Consider the following 24621-nt stretch of genomic DNA (forward strand, 5'->3'; position numbering starts at 1 on the left):
TGTTCCAACACATCTCCTGCAACTTGAATTTTACTGAAATAGTGTTTAGACTCGGCTGCCGATGCGAAAAACCAAACGGCTAATATGCCACTCTTATGGGAAATTGCCTTGACGGAGATTTTGTGACAAACACTTAAACGCGTTTTTCTCGGAATACTTGATTTGGCATAATAGCCGAATTTTCAATTATGGGCAGTATAATAAATGTCTTTTTTTTAACCTTAACAAACATGTTTACGAACTATTGAAAAGTTACTTTAAAAAAATGTAAAAGTTTGCTTGCTGCAATTTTTTGCTACTGTTCAAAACTGTCCCAAAAATTCAAATATTTTGTTTAAAAAATCGTCTTCATTTTTAAAAATGAATTTATTTTAGCCCTCTAACTACGGACTCAATTTATGTTTTCGAAGATTTTAATTTTTTATGTTAAGGAGATCACTTTTGTTTTTCAATATTCAGTGTAAGCCATTTTTGTGTATATGGAGCCAGTTTCACTCGATAATGACATTTGAGAAGCCCACAGTTTTTTTTGAAAAGTGCTCTAAACGAATTAAAAAAAACTAACTTAATCCACCTATGTGGTTGGTGCCTTCCTCACTCTTTTCCAACAATGGGTGATATGTGATATGATGGGTTTGGACACAAATTTCGTCTGATTTCGTTAAGTTCCGGAATACAAAAAACACCCATATCACTCAAGGGCTCATAAGTGGCAAATTAAGTGGTCATAGCTTGAGACAGGGTTGCTAGATCTTCAATGTTTTAGACACATTGGAAAATATTTCGATTACCTTACCAACGATGGGTCGGATGATGGATTCGGACATTGTTTACATACATTTAAGTGAGATCCGGCTACAAAAAAGTGCATTAATGTCACTTAAGTGGTCATAGCTTGAGACAGGGTTGCCAGATCGTCAATGTTTTAGACTCGTTAGAAAGGTCTTTCGATTACCTTACCAACGATGAGTCGGATGATGGATCCGAACATTGTTTACATACATTTAAGTGAGATCCGTCTACAAAAAAGTACATAAATATCACTTAAGTGGTCAGAACTCGAGACAGGGTTGCCAGATCTTCAATGTTTTAGACTAGTTGGAAAGGTCTTTTGATTACCTCACCAACGATGGGTCGGATGATGGATCCGGACATTGTTTACATACATTTAAGTGAGATCCGGCTACAAAAAAAAGTACATAAAGTACAAGAACTCGAGACAGGGTTGCCAGATCGTCAATGTTTTAGACTCGTTGGAAAGGTTTTTTGATTACCTAACCAACGATGGGTCGGATGATGGATCCGGACATTGTTTACTTACATTTAAGTGTGATCCGGCTACAAAAAAGTACATAATTATCACTTAAGTGGTAATAACTCGAGACAGGGTTGCCAGATCTTCGATGTTTTGGACTCGTTGGAAAGGTCTTTCAATTACCTAACTAACGATGTATAACATGATGATGTTTGGTTCAGTTTACTGCCATTTATTCAACTTCCGAAAATATGCGAAAACACATTTTTATACATAACTTTTGAACTACTTATCGAAACTTCAAACAATTCATTAGCACCGTATGGGACCCTAAACCAAGTCGAATGCGACTGGTTTGGTCAAAATCGGTTCTGCCAATGCTGAGAAAACTGCGTGACATTATTGGTCACATACACACACACACACATACACACACACATACACACACACACATACACACAGACATTTGTTCAGTTTTCGATTCTGAGTCGATATGTATACATCAAGGTGGGTTTTTGAGCTTTGAATAAAAAGTTCAATTTTAGAGCAGGATTATAGTCTTGCCTCAGTGAGGGAGGCAAAAAACCGAATACGGGAATCGAATCTTCAGACATTTTAAAAACAAAAGTCTCCATATTGACAATTGTCCTGAGTTCAATCATTGTCAAGATACAACAGTATTAAAAAAAAATGTTGAAAAATTTGTTTGTTTGATGGTTTTTGCCAATTTCTACAAGTCTCTATAAGTTTCAGTCTCGAAAATATTTTTACCGGAAAGCTCGTCCAATTTTCCATTAGTTTGTCTTTAACCACATTGAACAAATTAAATTAAATTTTTCATAGGCATTTTTCACCATTAGTTTTTATTATTTATTGGCAATAAGGTTTGTTTCACAACAAAAAATAGTAAAAATTTGCCTTTTTCATGTTTTTGGCAAAAATTTACTCAATTTATCGATGTCATTTCGATCTCATATGACGAAAGTTTTTTGCATAAACTCAAATCATTAAATGCGACAAGGTGGACAAGAAATAATTACGAGTATGTTTGTATTTTGACATTGGAAGTAATAAAGTAATATATAAATGACATTTTTTTATAACATTTTATCATAGCGATAACCATCACTTTTTAGTGATTAATTTTGTATGCAGCTTAGCTTATATCGCGATGATCAAAATTTTCAAGTCCAACTTTAGACATTTTGAATTAAATAGTTTTTTTTATGTTTGTTTTAAACTTAGATTTCAGGAAAAAAATTAACTACTCAAAAAAAATGTAGAAAAAAAGCAAACAAATCTATTTTGTTAAAAACGATGTATTTTTTTACTGATGATTTCGGATTTATTGCAATAAAATCACATCTCACGATATGTTGCGTGACCTTTACAAATGTTATACAACCAACTCAATGCAATTCGCGATTACTTTCCTATATTCTGAATATTAAAAAAAAAGACAAAGCACTTTTAGTAAAAGGGGTTTTCTCTTTTAATGTCAATTCAACGAATTGTATTTTTTTTTTCAAGAAAGATTGAGTGCTCCCTGGGATTCAAAATAGTAGTACAAATCAAAGAGTTAATCCAAACGTTGCGAAATAATTCGATAAACTGCACTCATACTCTAGATTGCCTAATCACTCGTAAGTCTGCGATCAACTTGAGCAAAAAACTCAACATTGAAAACTTAGTCACACCACCCACATCCAGCACTCACTGCGTCTACATCTCGTGTCAAGCCCTCTCCAAAGAATTTGAATGATAAAAACTGGAAAGTCAACGCATCGAGAATCTGGCGATGGTGACTCGTCCCGGGCTCTTATCTGTGCAGCTTCCTTGGAATTAAGGCACCCACCCGGATGGTCCGGTGTGAAGCTGCGTGCACCAGCAGCACAGAATGTCCACTTCGAGCTGGGGTGTGTGTGCTAAAAACGGATATGCAGCAGCTGTGCAGCACTCTGAACACGCTGTACGGCTTATCGCTTGCTTCCGTAGAAGGTCGGTCTAGCCGACTAAGTACACGCTGGATACGGTTAGATGAAGAAGGAAGCTGAGGTCGAGAGTTGGGTGGGGAATTTCGGGATTTTGGCATCGTTTTGTGGTTTTCTCGGCGTAATCAGCAAAGCAGTTGAAGGCGCTACACGATAGAGTTCACAATGCCCGAGCTAATTGAACGGACAAATCCACCGGATTGAGCGTGGACGGCTGTCGAAGTCATAGCTGCTCGGCGAAGCGTGAAACGATGATTTATTGTCGGATTAAGGTGCAAAAACTAAGGAAGAAGATCCCCTGACTATTATGTATTGTGAGAAAAGCAAACATGAAGAGCGAGCTCTGGATAGGATTTTGGAGAAACCTTCAGCGCAAGATACGGTGGAGAGGGGTTTCGTAAAGGGTAGTTTGTTAGTTTTTTCTTCAGTCAGATAATACTAACTGCCAGCCAGAACGTCATATGTTCTAATGAATATTAATCACTTAACAACTAATGAGTTCACATTAATGTAAACAAACAAGAAACATTCGCCTCACATTGATTCCACTCCTATTTCAACCGTATTGCAGCATCTTCCGAGCATCCCGTAGATTCTCCCCTCTCAATTCTCTCCCATCCACGGATGATTTACAGCCATTTAGGACCCTGCCAGCCGAGAAGGTGAGAGCGACGAAAGAATCCAAGAATATCGCAGCACCGCACCCTCAAAGGTCCTTGTCGAACGAGCGAGAGGACCAGAGGATTATCCCGACTTCTTGTCCTGCTCCGACCCGTTGTTTTGCTGTCGGTGCGTTTCCGAAAACGTGTTAAATAGGAATTACCTTTTGTGTGTGTTGCACTTCCTTTTTCTCTCTGTGCTCAACTTTTGTCCTTGAGTCACACCCGAAATGCAATGACACTGGGAGGATTTTCGACCTTTACGAAGAAACCTCTCGGAAAAAAGGTGTGAAAAAAAATGTATTTCGGTTGAAAAGAGGAGACCGTCGAGCGCGTTAATAAAACTGGATTAAACATTTTTAATGCTCTCTGAAGCTTTGGGGACTGCCAGGCCGGGATAATGCCCAGGAAGCATTAATTCGATTTACGACAATTAATCGACTTCTTGTGCGGATCGTTTTGGTTTCGGATGGCCGGAGATCCCGGCTAATGAGGAATGTTTGTGTTCCGGATTTGGCTTTCTGGGCTGAAGGTCCGGATGTTCCGGATGGGGATGAATGATAATCGGTGAGAAATAACTGAGGATCGCTTTTTAAAATGGGAACTTTTAAATATTTATTGTTTGATGTTTTTACCTATCATTGTTAGCAGCTAGTTTGACGCATATTTTGTAACTTTTTTTCAACTTTAGTCCACAACCCTGCTGAGAGACAAAAACTTAAATCATGTTTTTGGCCTATTGTGCAGATATTACACAAACAACAAAATCTTGTGAATACGAGTGCAATAAATCAATACCAAAAACCAGAGTGTAATAGATATGATTTCAATTTATTTTTCAAACATTATTAAAACATCTAACTAATCTCAAGATTTATATACTTGAAACATGTACAGAAGGCATAAATGCTTATGAACTTTTTTGTTTAAAAAATATTTCTTCTACAGTTATTAGAAAAAAGTTTCGTTGAATTTTGTTAAAAAAAAAACAAGATATTTTTCTTAACAATCCCAGCATATGCCAAATTGACCATTAGAGCAATTTTCTACCAAAACTGGAAATGGAGTTTATTTTTATTTTTTGATTTGGCTCAAACTTTGTGGGGGCCTTCCCTATGACCAAATAAGCTAATTTGCGTCATTGGTTCACCCATACAAGTCTTCATACAATTTTGGCTGCTGTCCATACAAAAATTGTATGTAAATATTCAAACAACTGTAACTTTTGAGTGAATTTTCTGATCAATTTGGAGTCTACGGCTTGTAGGTATTGTTGAGGACTTTTGAGAAAAAAAATAGGTACACGGAAAAAAAATTGCAGATTTTTTATCAACTTTTTTTTCACTGAAACTCAATTTCCCAAGATACGTATTTTTTTATTTTCGAGATTTTTTGATATGTTTTAGGGGACAAAAATCCGCAACTTTTGAGCCATAGAGAAACATGGTCAAAAAATCTGCCGCTGAGTTATAAATTTTTGAAAAAAACGTGATTTTTGGAACAAATCGAAGTTTTATGCAAAAACTAATTTGACATTATTTTTTAATGCAAAATTGAATTTGCAATCGAATAGTACTTTACAGATTTTTTGACAAAAGGCTCGGTTTGCAAGATATAGCCACCGAAAGTTTGATTTTAGCGATATATTTGCAGTTTTTCGATTTTTGAAAATAGTGACCATGAGTGACCATTTCTAAAAATATTTTTTTTAAAGTTCAGAAAATTTGCTATAAAATTGACTAAGAGACATTGAAGTTTGGTCCTCGGGTTGCTGAGATAGAGCCGCTTTAAGAAAAAGTAACACGAAAATTGAAGTTTTCTAAATCTCACCAAAACAACTCACCATTTTCCAATGACGATATCTCAGCAACTAATGGTCCGATTTTCAATGTTAATACAAGAAACATTTGTGAAATTTTCCGATGTTTTTGAAAAAAAATATTTTTATTTTTTTGAAATCAAGGCTAACATTTTGAAAGGCCAAACATTACGCCCATTTAAATTGCTAGTCTTGATTTAAAAAAATTGAAAATATTTTTTTCGAAAAGATCGGAAAATTTTACGAATGATTCATGTTTTAGCATTGAAAATTGGACCATTAGTTGCTGAGATATCGTCATTAGAAAATGGAGAATTGTTTTGGTGAGATTTAGAAAACTTCAATTTTCGTGTTACTTTTTCTTAAAGCGGTTCTATCTCAGCAACCCGAGGTCCAATCTTCAATGTCTCTTAGACAATTTTATAACAAATTTTCTGAACTTTAAAAAAAAAATTTAAGAAATGGTCTCTCATGGTCACTATTTTTAAAAATCGATAAACTGCAAATATTTCGCTAAAATCAAACTTTTGGTGGGTGTATCTTGAAAACCGAGCCCTTTGTTAAAAAATCTGTAAAGTACTATTCGATTGCAAATTCAATTTTGCATTAAAAAATAATGTCAAACTTGTTTTTGCATAAAACTTCGATTTTTTCAAAAATCACTATTTTTCAAAAAATCATAACTCGGCGGCAGATTTTTTGACCATGTTTCTCTATGGCTCAAAAGTTGCGGATATTTTTCCCTCAAAACATATAAAAAAATCTCGAAAATAAAAAAAATTCTTATTTTGGGAAATTGAGTTTTAGTGAAAAAAAAGTTGGTGAAAAAATCTGCCATTTTTTTCCGTGTACCTATTTTTTCTCAAAAGTCCTCAACAATAACTACAACTTTGCCGAAGACACCAAATTGATCAGAAAATTCACTCAAAAATTACAGTTATTTGAATATTTACATACCATTTTTGTATGGACAGTAGCCAAAATTGTATGGAGACTTGTATGGGTGAACCAATGACGCAAAATATTGTCCGTTTTTTTCAAATATACACGCCCCGCGGCAATGTGCCTTGAACATTGTTGCCAGCGATTTTCTGCACTTTTAGTGCAATAAACAACAACAATGGCAACCGATTCCAAGAAGAAGATAAACAAAAAACAAAACGCGCAGTATGGGATTTGACAGCGTGCATTTGCCGAAAGTGCGACGCGTCGTTTCGAGGCTGGTTTGCCGCGTGTCTTTTTCGGGAATACGCGCAATAGCTTATTTGGTCATATGGAAGGCCCCCACAAAGTTTAAGTCAAATCAAAAAATACAAAAAATAAAAATGGTCGGAATCGGCCGATTTCGTAGAGAGTTGCTCATTAGTAAGATAACTTTTAATGTTTTGTTTGACAAATTTAAAATCAAATATTTTCCAATAAAAGTTTATAATCTTAAAATAAAAAGAATGAATTTAAAATCATTCATTAGAAGCGAATTTCCATAGAGATTACAATTTTCATAGCAATTAAAACCAGTTGCCAAATTTTCTAAGAAAATTGTTCTACTGAAAATCCTTTCAAATTTGATGATATTTTTGAATTTTGTTTCAATAACACTAACTTGTAACTTGTAAATAATGTTTTGACTTTTTTAAGTGTAAAATTGTTCAAATAATACAATATACAGTCTGTTTTCCGATCCGAACTCAATTCGATTGAGAAAAACATGATCTTTTGAACGTATTTGAAAAATTCAATTTATCAATGTTTTCATCAATATTAGAATGACCAGCTCTTGAGATTTTTCAGACAATTAATTACAAAGAAAATTTCAGTTTTTAACCTTCAACAGCCAAATCCTCCTTCTAGGCGGGGCTCGATCGAAAAATTCAATTTTTTAACACATGTTTGATCTTTAGAAAGTATTGGAAAGAAAAAGAAAATGTTAGGGTTGGAAATTTGACTTGTTTTATGTGACTTTGCCAATGTTTAAAAAAATGGAATTATGAAGATAGATTAGCTTTGGCTGTGTTTTTTACTTGAATTTCCTAAAATTTATGTATCAATGAGTATTTAGTAAGTAGTTAGTATTTAGTCCCAGACTATTCCTCAATGCATTTTTTACAATTTGGTATCATTCGCAAAGAAAACAAAACGTGAAAACAAGTTAAAAATTGAAAGAAGACTCTGTAAAAATACGAAAAGGCTAAAAAGGCAAACGAACTGTTTAGTAGGTGGTAGAATAATCAAAATATTATCAACAAAACACATAAACTAACAAGATTAATGCATATTAATGCAAATGCAAAATTGCAAATTTTAAAATGCAAAAGTCTGTTTTCGTTTCGAATAGATTTTTAAAGTTACTCAAATGACCATTTCAAACATTAAAATATTTTTAATATTTGAATTAAAATTAATTCAACATATTGTTTGAAAACATAATAACCATTAATTTCAGAGTTGTATGAAAATTAAAACATTTGTGGCAAATTGTTTGCAAAATGCTTGAAAAATGAATTATCTTGGTCTTATATAAGTGTAGTATTTAAAATTAAATTTGAATGCTTTGTGTAAATTACACTTTCAGTTACATAGAATTAAAAAGTAAGAAAAGCAAATTGGAAGTCAAACAATACAATTTGCTGTAAACTTGATGTTATTCAGGTATAAGTATTAATGATAAAATGAAAAAAATATATATATTTTTACTTGATCTGTTTATTGTGGCTTTAATTTCAACATGAATTATTTTTTTTAAATACAGTTAAAAACAACTACAAAATGTTGTAATGCAATTTTTGTGATTTGATTCAAATTGAAATACAGTCGACTCTCTGCCTGTGGATCTTCTCGATATTAAAATTCCACTGTCCACTGTAATTTGATTAATGAACTTCATGAAAAAATAACCAGAACTTTGAACTATTTTTTAGAATCAGCATTTCTTTTCAAATTGTTTAATACTAGATTATAAAAGTTCTGACAAAAACATAATTTTCAAGAAATTTATCGCTTTACTCCAAACCTGAACCAAATGCCGTCGGAAGTTCACAACCGCAATACTTCTGCGCAAATGACTCAACAAGCGCAACTGCACTGCTGTTGCAACGTACGCAGCACGCACATCGAGCTTGAACTCTTTTTGCGGTGCGTTCTGAGCTGATTATGGCGCTATTCGGGGCTTATCGCAACCCCCGCACCATATCTTCGACCTGCTCCACAGCACACTCTGCTCCACCCTCACCGGACTTGATTTCCGGTAAATTTCCGCCAACCAAACAGCACCACATTCATGCACAAGCACTTTGGGTGAAGTTCGTCTCCGTTGGTCGTGGCAAATCGCGCGCTGAGCAAACACAGTACCAAGGGGGATATTGCAACGCAACTATACGAGGAGTCGTCCCAGAGACCGACTTATCCGCTCGTACACACATACCAAAGTCAGTGTGTGACGATATCTAACCCCGACTCTGTTGTTCCCGCGCGATAAGGCCCTTGCGCGCAAAGTCACTTTGCTTTCCGCCCCAGCGGCCTCAACTCGGGCAGACTGCGTTTTTTAATCGCTCCAAGCTGACAGTTTTTTTTTATCGTTTGACAACATATTGTCACACACATTTTGCGCGCGCACAACTGTCACGAAGAAGGTGCAACACAACACAAAACTACACAACAGGTAATTACAGCGTTCTTTTTTTCGGAACAACAAGGCGAAAAGGGATAGAATTCGGTTTATGACCCCTCTGTGAGGTCCCTTGGCCAGAGTTGGAAAACTGCAGCAGATGGACTCGAATGCATTCCTTACCCAGAGCCAGAATTACCATGAGCAAAGTCAAATAGGACAAATTCCGGCGAGGCTCATCTACCTGGCTTAAGCAACCCGAGCAGGTCATTGAGAGGCAACGAAGAAGGTGTCAACGGGAGAAATTTGCGTTGAAACAAGTGTCAAGTTGAAGGTTGGTCCCGGGAGGGCGGGATAATCCCATTTGTGGATTTTCGATTCTCGGAAAGAAGGAGTTCAGGAGCGGCCAGATAAGCCGCCCAATTACTAACCAGGTATTGGGAGCTGTTTGAAGAAGGGTTTATCCGGGATGAGAGCTCTGGGAAAGGCAAATATTGGCGCTAATAAGAATTGATTGGGTTTGTTTGGTGAAAGGTATTGTCAAAATAAAAAAAAAACTGGTTTTAAAGATGGTTAACTTTGTCTCAAGTGGAAGTCTTTGAAACGAAACAGTAATAGGCGAGTATATGCCTACAATATTTATTTATTGACTTAAAGTCTTTAAAAATATTTTTTACAATCATTCGTATTTGGCAAAATAAGTCAAACACGAGTTGAAGTTATATCACCATTCCTTTGGTTTTATTTTATAATAATCATAATTGATTACGTCATTTTTTTAATTAACAATGAATAAAACACGGTTAGAAATCCTGTAAGCTAAGCCGGTAACTCTAAGATCTTTGCAAACATAAAAATTCAAAATCGTATTTTGTTCAATTTTGAACAACAATGTTGTCGATTTTGAAAATATTTAAAGCGAAATCGATTTTTTGGTGAAGATTTTTAAAACAATGTTTACAATTTCAACAACATTTAGTTACCAATTTTTCTTACAGGATTTCTATTCGTCAATTGAAGCTTTTTTAATTAGTTGTAGTCAAAGAAATTAATAAAAATCCTGAGACAAATTCTGTTATTTTTGTCTTTAAAAAAATATTTGGGTGATTTTCTCGACATATTGTTACTAAAGAAATCATTCTATGGAAGCATATATTTAGAACAAAATTGCTGCTGGATGGAAAACTTGTAAGTGATAATTATGGTTAACAGTATTGTCAAAAATATAAATTTTTATTTTTATTTAGCATTATTAGTATTTGATTTTTAAGGCCATTTTTTTTGTCTTGGAAGAATTTTTTATGAATTATGACATAATTCTTACAGTTTTTATAAAAAAAACTAACTTAATCCACCTATGTGGTTGGAGCCTTCCTCACAACAATGGCTGTACACAAGTTTCATCTATTTTTTATATCCGGCTTCAAAAAAGTACATCAATATCACCTAAGTGGCCATATCTCGAGACAGGGTTGCCAGATCTTCAATGTTTTAGACTCGTTGGAAAGGTATTTTGATAACCTAACCAACGTTGGGTTGGATGGTGGATCCGGACAAAGTTTACATACAGTTAAGTGAGATCCGGCTTCAAAAAAGTACATCAGTATCACTTAAGTGGCCATATCTCGAGACAGGGCTGCCAGATCTTCAATGTTTTAGACTCGTTCGAAAGGTCTTTTGATAACCTAACCAACAATGGGTCGGATGGTGGACCCGGACATAGTTTACATACAGTTAAGTGAGATCCAAATATATGTGAAAACACATTTTTATACATAACTTTTGAACTACTTATCGAAACTTCAATCTGTATAAAACTCGATCTATGGGACCCTAAACCAAGTCGAATGCAACAAGTTCGGATCAAATCGGTTCAGCCAGTGCCGAGAAACATGAGCTAGTTTGTTGGTCACATACATACATACACACACACATACACACACACATACACACAGACATTTGTTCAGTTTTCGATTCTGAGTCGATATGTACACATGAAGGTGGGTCTACGACGTTTTTATACGAAGTTCATTTTTAGAGCAGGATTATAGCCTTACCTCAGTGAGGAAGGCAAAAAACCCTTTTAAGTCATTGGTTCACCCGTACAAGTCTCCATACAATTTTGACAGCTGTTAAACTTTTGTATGCTACCTCAAAAAATCGAAAATCTGTAGCGTGTCTTCGGTGTCTTCGGAAAAGTTGTAAGTACTGATGAGGAATATTCAGAGAAAACTCTCTGCACAGTGTATTTTTTTTCTTTTTTCACAGAAAAATAAATTACCCAAAATCCAATATTAAGATTTGTTATTTATGTTGAAGGGGACAAAAGCCCGTGATTTTTGAGACAAAGAGTTAAACAAATATCCCGAAAAACATTTTTGACTTCTTTTTTTGCCATCGAAAAGTTATTCACAAATTTTTGATTAAACGTGAAACTGTCAAAATTCTTTCTTATTTCTGTTTTTGAATTTTCAAAAACGGAAAATTAGTTGCTGAGATGCCTTGCAAAAAAACATAAAAAATAAGTTTTGCTAAGTGTTATCAACTTAAACCTTATTTTTCAAAAGACGATAACCTTTGATGTAATTATCAACTACAAAAGAAGAAATATTTATGGAATTTTTGATCATTCAATAAAACAGTTGATTTTTTTTTTTAATCAGCCTGATTATTGAAAAGGTCCAAAAAATTATGTTAAGGGTTTTTTTCAGCTTCAGAGGTACAAATAGATGTTTTTTAAATTCCCGAGCAGACGGAAATAACTTGGGAATAACATTTTTTGTTATTTGAAAATACTAGGCATATAACATTATATGTTATTTATAACAAGATTTGTTATTCATCGTTATGAATTTTTTGTTATTGGATTGTTATTGTAATAACAGACTCATAACATTTTTAGTTATTCTTTGAACAAATCTTTGTTATTATTTTTTGTTATTTTAACAACTAATCCGATCATCCCAATTACATTTTGAGATATTCTTCCATAACAAGGAATGTTATTCCAAAGTTGTTTTGGATTTCAACCAATATCAGACCAATAACAAATTTTGTTAGAATAACATAAACTGCTATTATACCCTTATGCAAAAATGGATTTTTCAAGAAGATTCCATAACAATTTCTGTTATTTTAACAGTATTTGTTATTGAAAAGGCATGAATTAAGTTATTACCGTCTGCCCGTTTTGTTTTCAATTTTTCGTGATTCAAAGTGATTTTTTTCCGAAGACTTCGGATAATCGAGCCTGGACTGTATCTCATTTTGTTTGTTTTGCTTAGGCCACATGTTGAGTATTTTGTTCTTGTTTTGGTTATTACATAAAATCGTGAAACTTAAAAAAAACAATCCTCAAAATTATTTATCTTTAAAAAAAAGCTGAAAACCTGGTCAAAGTTAACATTCTTATAATCTATGATCTTTCAAAATTTCATATAAAAACAGGCTTCACCGAAAACCAAGATCGGGTGCGCCGTGGTGCGGTTTTCGTGTCACTCTAGAACCCAAACCGAGCTGTTTATTGTCACACCATAGCAACTGTACCGAAAGCACCTTGGTACACCACCGGTGCACCCAACTGTATACCAAGATGCAACTCAACAGAATGTTTGATCCAAGTAAACCGGAGGCGACATTGTTTTGATTGAGGTTTGTTAGCTATCATTCACATCTTCGGGGTGGCCTGGCGGTTGTGATCTCCGTTTTTTAATCACGAGGTTCCTGGTTCAATCCTGACATTGTAGGGATTATGGGTTGCAGGATTGAATATGTAATAAATTATTAAATGAGTATTTATTATAACATTGATATAAATCATAAATAATAGTTAAGAGCGCAACAAAAAGTGCGCACCTTCATGAATATTGCCTTGTTAGCTGATTGCGGATGGAGTGCGAGAGCGCGCTAGCGAGCTGCGAGAGAGAACAACAAGCGAGAAAACAACGAGATGCGCGCGGCTGGCGAAAGAGAGAATGAAGATTGTCAAATCAGTTTTGTGGTTAATTTCTGTGGAATAAGACGTGTTGTTTGTTAATTGCAAAATATCTGTGTTTTTATTATAAAAGAAAGTCCCCGATCACGACAATGGCACAGTCCGGTAAGTCGAACCATTTGATTCATGAAAGATCATTTGTTTTGCTTGAATTGTTGTGTTGTGAAATCCAACAGTTTTGTTTACCTGCCAGGATGCAGGTCCAAAGTTTCGCTTTGTTGTTTTGCCTGTGTTTTGAAACAGGTAGATGTTTGCTTGAACTTGTTATTTGAAATTGATAAAAGGCATAAAACTATCTGCGATAATTGACGGTCTTGAATTTAATGAATGATTTGCTTGTTGTTGTGATATTGGGAATGAATGTTTTGTTTTGAAGTAGTAAGTTTGGCTTTTCGTTGTGATAATTGAAAACCAATGTTTTATTCTAAGTTAATGGTGGAATTTGAAGGCAAATAATTGGCTCGAAATTTGATTGTTTTTGTTCAATCACATTTTTGCTTTAGATTTGATTGTTGTTGTTTTGATTGACGACCAATGTTTTGTTTTAATTTGATGCAATGTTTAATTGTTGTTGTGGAAATTGAACTCCAATGTTTTGTTACGAATTAGACTTCATTTTTTTTTCTTATTTTTGTGATTGATGAAAATCAATATTTTGTTTATAATTTGACAAAAGATTTGACAAGATTGTGGAAATTGAAAATCAATATTTCTTTTTGAATTTGATGGAGGATTAGTTTGCGATTGAAGGTAGATAATTTGTTTTTAATTTAGTTGTTGTATTGGTAATTGAAATCAAATTTGTTGTTTGAATTTTATAGTTGTTATTATAATTGACGACCAATGTTTTGTTTTGAATTTGATGCAAAATTTGATTGTTATGGATTGTTGTTATTATTGATGATATATGCTTGTTGTGGCAATAACTTGATGCAAAGTCCAATAAAATCACAAATTACAAAATTTACAGGTTTAATTTTGATTGAAAGAGTTGATTGTTGATGAGGGAATTAAAGACCAATGTTTTGTTATGATAAGATGACAAATTTGCTTATTTTTGCGAAAATGAAAACCAATATTTTGTTTCGATTAAGATACGAGGTTTGATTGATATTGTGGTAATCGAAAACCAGTTATTACTTTGAATATGATGATAGATTTGCTTTTGTTGTGGCAATCGAAGGCCAAGATTTGTTTTCAGAATTTGAGTTTTGTTATTATAGAAAGGTATTTTTTCGGTTTTAAATTTCATGCAATATTTGATTGTGGTTTTATGATGGGCAATTTTGAGTTTTAAATTTGACGCAATATTTGATTGTTCATATGGTAATTGATGACCAATGTTTTGTTTTGAAGTTGATGCTAAATTTGATTATTAATTTTATGGTTAATGAAAAATGTATAGTTCTCATTTGAATGAAGATTTGATTGTTGTTATTATTGACGATAAATTTTTGATGTGAATTTGATGCAATATTAGATTGTTGCTTGATGCTGTGGAAATTGAAAACTATCGTTTTAGAAATCTAATGAAAATTTTATAGATTTATGCAGAAATTGACAATCAATGTTTTGCTTTGAAATTTGATTTGAGCAACGTTTTTGCCGTTATAATTGATTAGTCATAGTTAATTTTGAAGTCTCTTCTGTGTTGGAGCCTGACAGACCTCTGCGATGGTAGTCAGAAAAAAGTCTCCTCTGTGTTGGAGCCTGACAGACCTCTGCGATGGTAGTCAGAAAAAAGTCTCCTCTGTGTTGGAGCCTGACAGACCTCTGCGATGGTAGTCAGAAAAAAGTCTCCTCTGTGTTGGAGCCTGACAGACCTCTGCGATGGTAGTCAGAAAAAAGTCTCCTCTGTGTTGGAGCCTGACAGACCTCTGCGATGGTAGTCAGAAAAAAGTCTCCTCTGTGTTGGAGCCTGACAGACCTCTGCGATGGTAGTCAGAAAAAGTCTCCTCTGTGTTGGAGCCTGACAGACCTCTGCGATGGTAGTCAGAAAAAGTCTCCTCTGTGTTGGAGCCTGACAGACCTCTGCGATGGTAGTCAGAAAAAGTCTCCTCTGTGTTGGAGCCTGACAGACCTCTGCGATGGTAGTCAGAAAAAGTCTCCTCTGTGTTGGAGCCTGACAGACCTCTGCGATGGTAGTCAGAAAAAAGTCTCCTCTGTGTTGGAGCCTGACAGACCTCTGCGATGGTAGTCAGAAAAAAGTCTCCTCTGTGTTGGAGCCTGACAGACCTCTGCGATGGTAGTCAGAAAAAAGTCTCCTCTGTGTTGGAGCCTGACAGACCTCTGCGATGGTAGTCAGAAAAAGTCTCCTCTGTGTTGGAGCCTGACAGACCTCTGCGATGGTAGTCAGAAAAAAGTCTCCTCTGTGTTGGAGCCTGACAGACCTCTGCGATGGTAGTCAGAAAAAGTCTCCTCTGTGTTGGAGCCTGACAGACCTCTGCGATGGTAGTCAGAAAAAAGTCTCCTCTGTGTTGGAGCCTGACAGACCTCTGCGATGGTAGTCAGAAAAAAGTCTCCTCTGTGTTGGAGCCTGACAGACCTCTGCGATGGTAGTCAGAAAAAAGTCTCCTCTGTGTTGGAGCCTGACAGACCTCTGCGATGGTAGTCAGAAAAAAGTCTCCTCTGTGTTGGAGCCTGACAGACCTCTGCGATGGTAGTCAGAAAAAGTCTCCTCTGTGTTGGAGCCTGACAGACTTCTGCGATGGTAGTCAGAAAAAAGTCTCCTCTGTGTTGGATCCTGACAGACTTCTGCGATGGTAGTCAGAAAAAAGTCTTCTCTGTGTTAGAGCCTGACAGACAGACCTCTGTGATGGTAGTCAGATTAAAAAAATGAATAATCTGTGCTGGAGTTCTTTGCAAAAGCAGTCAGATAACAATCTCCTCGATAAAGGAACCCGACAGACTTTTGCGATGATTTTTTTTAAATAACTTCGCAGAAGGAGCCTTATGGATTTTAGAAATATATTGTTCAGCAAATCTTTTCATTCAATTAAGGACCGTCTTTAACATCACAAAAGAAATTGACATAAGAAAATGAATAAATAAATTTAAATGTGAAAGTGAGCACTTTTGGTATCCACAAATAAAGCAATATGTATTTTGGCGTTATGTCTGTGAACTACCTAAAAAATGATTTTAAATTCATCGAATAGGACTAAAACGGTTGTCACTTTATCTAACACTGGAGTGTCCTCTCTTGAAAGATAAACCTCTAAATTGAAAGACGTTAATGATTAAGTATTCCATATTGATAGTAGTTATGGTTAATTGTTACTTAAATCGATTTACTCAGCTGTGATACAAAAGTTGCTTGAAACCCAACATTATTTCACAGGGAAGTAAAAATTTAAGTAATCGTTAACATGAACATTACATTATTAGTTAAAAAAGGTAAAATAATTCACTTAATAATTAATTTGATGCATTTTTAAATAATAAATAAAGGAATGATCAATCATCAGAAATTCTTAAAATATAATTTAAAGTGTGAGAGCGTTGCGTCACAAGAGAAAATAATACAAATATTTAAATATTAATTTTGAATTCTCGATTAAATTTTCAAAAGGCCCTATCTGCATAGGAAACCTATGAGGGATAGGTTGTTTTGAAAATTTAATCTAGAATTTAGAAGTATGAGTGACAATTTGAGCAACGAAAAAAAACATAATTTAAAAAAAAAACTAGGAAATATTTATATTTATTATATTAATTTTTATTTTTCAATGCAATATCTGTGATTTGTATCAAAATAGTTCAAAATCATTCATTAATTTCGATAGAAATTATATTTTAACAATGTATCATTTTATTGAGTTAATAAAACACTTTCAGAATTTTAGTAAAGTAAATATATCAAAATTAAATTAAAAGAAACATTATTTTAAAATAAATTATAGACACTTTGGGGTTCTTTAATCGATTGTACTTAATTATGAAACCAAACATTTTCAAATTACATAACAGGAGTTTATCAGCAAAGAAAAAGTTAAAATTTTAAATAAGAAAAGAAACCATTGACAGGGATCGTAAAGATCGTGATTATAAAAAAATAAGTTTCTGTGAACAATCTACTCAAGTAATATATCAAAGTTGCTTGGAACCCATTTTACATTACGAGAAAAATAAAACCAAATATTTAAAAATAAAACATTAAAAAAATCTTTCAGCTGTTTTTAGGTAAGCAAGATACGTTTTGAAGGAATTTATGGTTAGGATATTGTCTCCACCGTGTTGGAGCCTGACAGACCTCTGCGGTGGTAGTTTGAAAAATGTTTCGCCTGAGCTGGAACCCTTTGAGAAAGTAGTCAGATTGCAATCTATACATCTATGCATTACAAGAATAATTGAACAAAATATTTTTTTTTGTTGTTATCTGATAAGCACAGTAAATTTTGAAGGTATTTATAAATAAAATGACCTTAAACATTGTTTGGATCATGATTAAATGTAACATTAAATAATCTAATCTACGGTAATATCAAAAGTGCTTGGATCCATACCTTTAGCTACTTTAAATACAATTTGAAGAGAAAATTAATTTGACATATAATAGAAATCGAATATAGCGGAACGGCATTTATTTCAATTTATATATTTTATTTTTATTGCAACAATTTACCACATGATTTTGTTTTATTCATTAGAATAATATTTTCTGAACTATGTTTTGTTTCAAGATAAACAAAAATATTATTAAGTAGACACAACAGAGAAAAAAAACTATTCGGTAAAAACTATCGTTTGTTTGGTTAAAAGATCGCGTAAGTGAATATTAATAGAAAGTTCAAAATTTTTAATATAAAAGTTGAAAAATCTTGATACTACCATGCATTTACAGAACAAAATCGTTAAATCGGTAAAAAAAAAATTAAGAAAGCTTTTGTGGCAAGAATAAACAACATTTGATTTTATTTTTTATAAAAATGTATTTTGTGCAGCAAAGCACATTTTGAGCATTAATTGAATTATTTATCTTATTTTTGCAATTTGCTTCATTTATTGAGATTGCTTTTTAAGAAATCATCCTAAACTGAAATACGGACTATTTTTTATTTTATGAAAGTGTACCGGTACTGATGAAAACAAATTCTTTAAAAATATTACTGATTTTGCATTTTAGTAATTTTTGCCATGATTTATTAACAGTTTCAAAATTAGTTAAAATGCGGTAATTTTGATACAATGTTAAGCGGTGTGTGTACATCAGAAGGAACCGGTCAAGAAAAAATCAAATGGGCAGCAGTAGAAGCGAAAGCAAGCCAGATAGGGTGAAGAAAAGCCCCAAGAAAACGCTCCCTCTCCTTTGTTCTGCTGTTCGTAAAGCCTTCCTTTCCTTCCGATTTCCATATTAGCCTTTATATAAAAAAAAAGTTGTTTGTTTTAGCTGTACAGCTTGGTTGGGAATAAATTACAGAAAAGTACAGATAAAAATATTGAAAATGAGGAAGGAATAAGCTTGCTTGTAGATCCATTTTGGGTGTTTTTGGGTATTAATTACAAACATATACTTTTCGTCTCGACTGCATTTAATATTAAAATCAGTTTATGTTTAACTTCAAGTCCCGTCTGGTGGATCAATCGGACGTGGCACTGGGCTGATCGATTTGAACTCCGTGGCGGGCGCACATAAATTCAAAGTGTAAATTTGAGTAAAAACAATATCTGTGCCTGTCATAGTTTTTGTTTCAGATTTTTTTTAAAATAAATTAAATATATTACCACATTGGATATATTTTTAGAAATATTTATTCTTTGTTTTATATGGTACACATGAATTTAAAACTTTAAAAACGCCAGGATTATGCTTCATTTGTTATTTAAGTCAGCAACATGTTAGATTTTTGAATTTAGAACACATTGTTTTATATTTCATATTCACAAAATGATAATAAAGAAAAATAATTTGATTCCATTTAATACGAAATGTTTAAAAAAAATTGCTTTTGAATTTGAATTATTATTTTTTAAATCGTGTTGTGTTGTTTCAGCAATGTTTGTAAAATTTGCTTTTAATTTTAAATTACATAAAATTTAAAGAAAATCAGGTAAACAATCACTAATCTCGTATTGCATAAAAATTGATAAACCTGCGTTTATTTGAGAAATATTTGTGGTTTTTGTTTTTCTCCTCGTTTTTTCTTTTTCTTATATTTTCAGGTGTTTTAAATTTTCAACCTCATCAGTGCATTCCATTTTCTACAACTCCTGCGATCGGATGTCAGTCTCTTGGACAACATAGATGAAACATTTCGAAGACTGCGCTTTCGTATTTAGATCAGCATGAAAACAAAGTCGAGGAATCCGACGAAAATCTTTTAGGAAATAAAAAACATTGATTAATTTAGCATTCATGCAATTTTTCTGTTAGGAATTATGATTGATATTCGTCATCTTGAGAGTAGAAAAGAGGGAGAATGTAGGGATTATGGGTTGCAGGATTGAATATGTAATAAATTATTAAATGAGTATTTATTATAACATTGATATAAATCATAAATAATAGTTAAGAGCGCAACAAAAGTGCGCACCTTCATGAATATTGCCTTGTTAGCTGATTGCGGATGGAGTGCGAGAGCGCGCTAGCGAGCTGCGAGAGAGAACAACAAGCGAGAAAACAACGAGATGCGCGCGGCTGGCGAAAGAGAGAATGAAGATTGTCAAATCAGTTTTGTGGTTAATTTCTGTGGAATAAGACGTGTTGTTTGTTAATTGCAAAATATCTGTGTTTTTATTATAAAAGAAAGTCCCCGATCACGACAGACATAAATATTTTTGAGGTTTTTTTTTTAATTTTTATTATCAAAATTACATTAAAAAAAACTTCTTCGAACCTGCGACGCTCTAGTCAAAGGGTTAAAGCATTGAATGATTTTTTGTAGTGGAATAGAGAAAACGTTCTGTATTATGCAGGCAGAAAATGCCTATTTCAGGATTATATGCACTAGAAGTTAGAGTTTATATTTCATGACACTACGAAATTCTATTTCTAAAGAATTATTCTGAAGAAATAAAAACATTCAAAAAAATAAAATAATAACTGTCGAGATTCGAACCAAGAACCTTTAAAATACTAATGCAGTGTCTTTGACAACCACACCATTAAGAAGTGTTGATTTCAGCTGGCTTGCTAGGCATCAAGAGTTCTAAACTTCTCCCGTGTGGTAGGCGCAGAAACCAAGTCAGTTTTGTGTACCCGATCCACACCGCCGTCACACCAAACTTTGGTTTCGGTGCACCGATCAAGCTACCGAGCTGTGTCGGGTTTTTTTCGTGACGAGAAATGGTGCGAATAGAAAAACCGGTATCATAGCAAACCGTTGTCGCACCCGTCAAAAGGAAAGTCTGTATAAAAATAAAATCAAATAAGATCAACCAACAATGCCATACAATCTTCAAAAATTCCAAGTTTTTTCTTGAATTGTTGTTAGCCGGCGATTTTAAGAAGAAAAAACAACTTGATTTAGTATTACTGTTCGATATCAGTGCTGAAAGGTTGAACATTTAAGCACTCAAATAAAAAACGAAACTATTGGCACTACGCCCCCCGGGGCATGGCCTTCCTCTAACGTGGGATTTCTGCTCCAGCGCCTCTGACGAGACAGGAGAAAACGGGACCGACGTTTTACTTCACCATCCGATAGAAGCTCAGTGGATAAGGCGGGAATCGAACCCGCGTCTCATAGCATCATCGGGATCGGCAGCCGAAGCCGCTACCCCTGCGCCACGAGACCCCCAGCACTCAAATCAACGATGAATTAAAAATTTATACAACAAGGTGGTGTGGTTTTTGTCCAACGAGGTTCACCTAGAGAGCCTATATGGAGAGGCGAAATGTCACTCTCAGGGTTCCAATCGAACTGTCAAATCGGGGTTCCAATCGAGCAAAAAGATCATACAAGAACAAGGTTGGAATCAATTAAAAATAGTTTTGACAAAAAAACGAGACTATTAACAATTACAAGTATTGTAAAACTGTTGTTGATAATAATCTGGTAGTTTTTGTTATGTTTGTGCTTGTTCGGTGTAAGAAAAGTGCCAGCACGAAAGAAAAACTATAAGTTTTTCAACCTTAAATTTGAATGACTTTGGATGTTTGAAATTTCTCCCACAACATTTCATTTCCCTATGTAGGTCCCTAGGTTCACCGAGTTAGATTACGACGAATGCTGAAAAAATCTAGTTTTGCAGCTAGTTCCACAAAATGTTTTTTTTTGCAATTCCGAAAAACTCCCTTAGAATTGAATTATAAGTCAAATGTTTATGTATTTAGTCAGTTCACCCTTTAACTCAAAACAATGTTGAAAAGTATTTCTTTTCAAAACAAGTGCTGAAAAGTTCGTTCCATATCGGTGCTGAAGAGTAGACTATAATTTGTTTGAAAAGTGTATCTATTCGAATTTGTTGTTTTTGGTAGAGAAAAGTAGACTGTTTCGTCGTTTCACAATGACAGGAAATGTATGTAGTTTCACGACGGAATTGCAAAAAGTACTTTTCAGTACTGATATTTATGACGATGATTTGCCATTTTGTCACTTCAGAATGACTGGACAAGAAAGTAGTTTCACAACGGAACTGAACAAAAAAATATGAATTATAAACGTTATTTAAATGTCCTAAAATAAACAACCATTAATGTTGCGAGCTTTGTCTTTTCATTTAAATGATCAATTGACACGGAATAATATTCTTGTATTATTTTCAATATTTTTCACTTAAACTTCAACAACGGTTGAATATTTTAATTCAGAATTAAAAAATATGATTAAATATGTTTAATGAGAAACCACTGTAAAGTAAAATTATCAACTTATATATTTTAAAAATCTTTAAATTTTTGAAATCAGAAGGAAAACTTTTGTTCTACATTGAGCAAACTGAAAAAAAATCCTTTTTTTTTCTAAATAAGGCTGGTACAAATATTTTTACGAGTTTTTGTCACCCCCCCCCCCCCCCCTTCAAAATTGGCCCGAAAAATCAGGGGGCAAAAAAAATATTTTTACATTAAACTTCAAAATTTCAATGAAAATTCAAGTGCAACCAGCTGAAATCAGATTAAAATACATTCTTCTGCGTTTAAAATCATTTTTAGTATGTTTGGGTTTATTAAAAAATCTCAAGGTTTTTTGAAAATTTTCGATGCAAAATCTCTTTTTTTCGATACAATTTTTGTTTTTGTCAGATCTTAGATTTTTTGAAAACTAAACATTGCAAAACAACTGAACTAGTGTAGAATGCATTTTAAAACACTTTTTTCATTTAAATGTGAAGACTATGCCCCCCCCCCTTGACCTCGGCCAGGGCCGAGGGACAAAAACTTTTTTAAATATTTGCATCGGCCTAATTATGGTTTAGAGAAAAATATTACGAACAGCAAGCTTTTTCTTGTTCGTTGTTATAAGATTCTTGTTGAATGTTACCTTGTCTTTTAATGCAATTACTTTTTAAATTATTTTTGAAAGCCTCATACTAATTTATAGTCAACTATTTTCTTCAGAAAATTTTACCAATTGAAATTGATATGCAATCCTCCAAATCTTTGAACTGTTAACATATGCGAAATAAAGCTTTTAACGAGGGTCCCATTCTAATCATTCTATAGTTTTTTTTTGTCATTTAAATAACTACCCTGAAATTATGAAACAGACAAATATTCTTAAAAAAGAACAAAAATTGTTATGTATACATTGAATCAACGCAAGACAAAATTATTTTCGAGGAATTTAGTGTAATCATTATTACAGTTCAAAACACAATCAAAAAACAACTAAGACAGTTGAGCAAACTTTTTGAAAGCTTCAATTCAAAGCTATGGCGCTGATAGGCCGACAATAGCAAAGTTAATTAGAATAGGCAAATTTCCAATGCACAAAATGCTGAAAAATTATGGGCACCACTTTTCAAAACACTCGTCTAATGAAAACTCACCTGTGCTCCTGCGGTCGCGGACACCCAAGCCTCGGCGAAGGTTTCCATTGCACTTTGAAAATCCATGCCAAAAAACATACACACGCAACAATCACATACACACACACACACACGCACACAGTTACTACCCAACTAGCTTAATTTTTTGGTCTAGTGTTTCGTTAGGTTTACAATTTCACAAATTTTCTTCTTCCGATGTTTTCCACTTTCAACCTCATTGGGTGGCTGGCTTCACCACGATGACACTCGACGACACATTGCACCGCACAGGTTGCATAATTTTCTTTTTCGTGAGATACTTTTATTTAAACATTCACTTTATTAATTTTCTTCGGTAAACTTTGTTGTTCTTGTTGAGTTTTTGTGTTTGTTCTGCCCACGAACCAACTCCGCTAACGCTGCCTTAATTAACCCTTTCGGTAATCAGATTAAAAATTAACACAAAAACAAATTTATCACGTTCTCGGCAGTCGACTTTTGTCTTTCCGTTTCTCGATCTCGATGTATTTCACTGCTTTTTGCTTCCTAAGTGACTTGCTATAGTTCACCTCCGGCTTTGCTGAATTCGGCTTAAGCCGCTGTTCGCGTCTGGTGGATTAGCATTAATTTTTCCCAACACGAAAAAACAGAGGAAACGAATCTTCGTCGGACTTTAGTTTAAAACACATGTGTGTGTGTGTCTTCCGAGAGCTGCTTCGACCGCTCAATCCGGGAGTCCTTCAAGCACTGACGACCTGCTCCGGAAAATCTGCTCCTAATCACTGAACAACACACACACTCACACACACGCAAAGTCGCTGATAACACCGTGGCGCCCTTTTTCTGGTCAGGGTGCGAGGGGGGGGTAGGGTCGGGAAAAGCTCTCTGATCCTCGGATCTTGGACCCACCACCACCACCACCACGACGACGACGAATTTCTCCGCAGGATGACGAAAAGCACACTAGTTTAGGTGCAGCGCGAACGGCGATAAGCGTCTTGCTGCGTTCGATGTTGTCGCGCAACTGGCGGCTAACCCTCTGCCCAATAACAAGACCCAAGCGGACACAACGCCGAAAGTGAGAGAAAGAGCGAGCGAGAGCGAGGAACGAGCAAACGGCGGGAAGGACGGAAACAGGAAGAGGAAGAAAAGAGGAAAAGCCGGCGCGTGGAAAACAATGGTACACACAATACAAAAGAAGAGAGTGAGAGAGAGCGAACGGATCGGTTGAGGATGGATATAATGTGCAACGTGCTAACCTAAAAGGAAAATTCATCAAGAGAAAAATGGTAGAGAGAGGAACTCATCTTTATCCGCGGAAATATGGTGAGAGGCCCTCGAGAGCGAAAAGCCGGTGTGTGAGTGGTGCGGAGAGAGAGAACGAGTTATT

At 34.5% G+C, this 24621-nt stretch overlaps 1 protein-coding gene across 4 annotated transcripts in view; it reads right to left on the reverse strand.

Moving 5' to 3' along the window:
• The window catches only part of LOC6037143, a 185027-nt gene extending 160783 nt beyond the window's left edge, over positions 1-24244 (reverse strand). For all 4 annotated transcript variants that reach the window (XM_038261949.1, XM_038261947.1, XM_038261948.1 and 1 more), the window contains exon 1: positions 23253-24244. In XM_038261949.1, the coding sequence (XP_038117877.1) occupies positions 23253-23330 (78 nt within the window). In that variant the 5' untranslated portion in view covers positions 23331-24244. The remainder of the gene's footprint in view (positions 1-23252) is intronic.
• Positions 24245-24621: the final 377 nt, after the last annotated feature.

The sequence above is a fragment of the Culex quinquefasciatus genome, chromosome 3, assembly GCF_015732765.1.
Source record: "Culex quinquefasciatus strain JHB chromosome 3, VPISU_Cqui_1.0_pri_paternal, whole genome shotgun sequence".
NCBI lineage: Eukaryota > Metazoa > Arthropoda > Insecta > Diptera > Culicidae > Culex > Culex quinquefasciatus.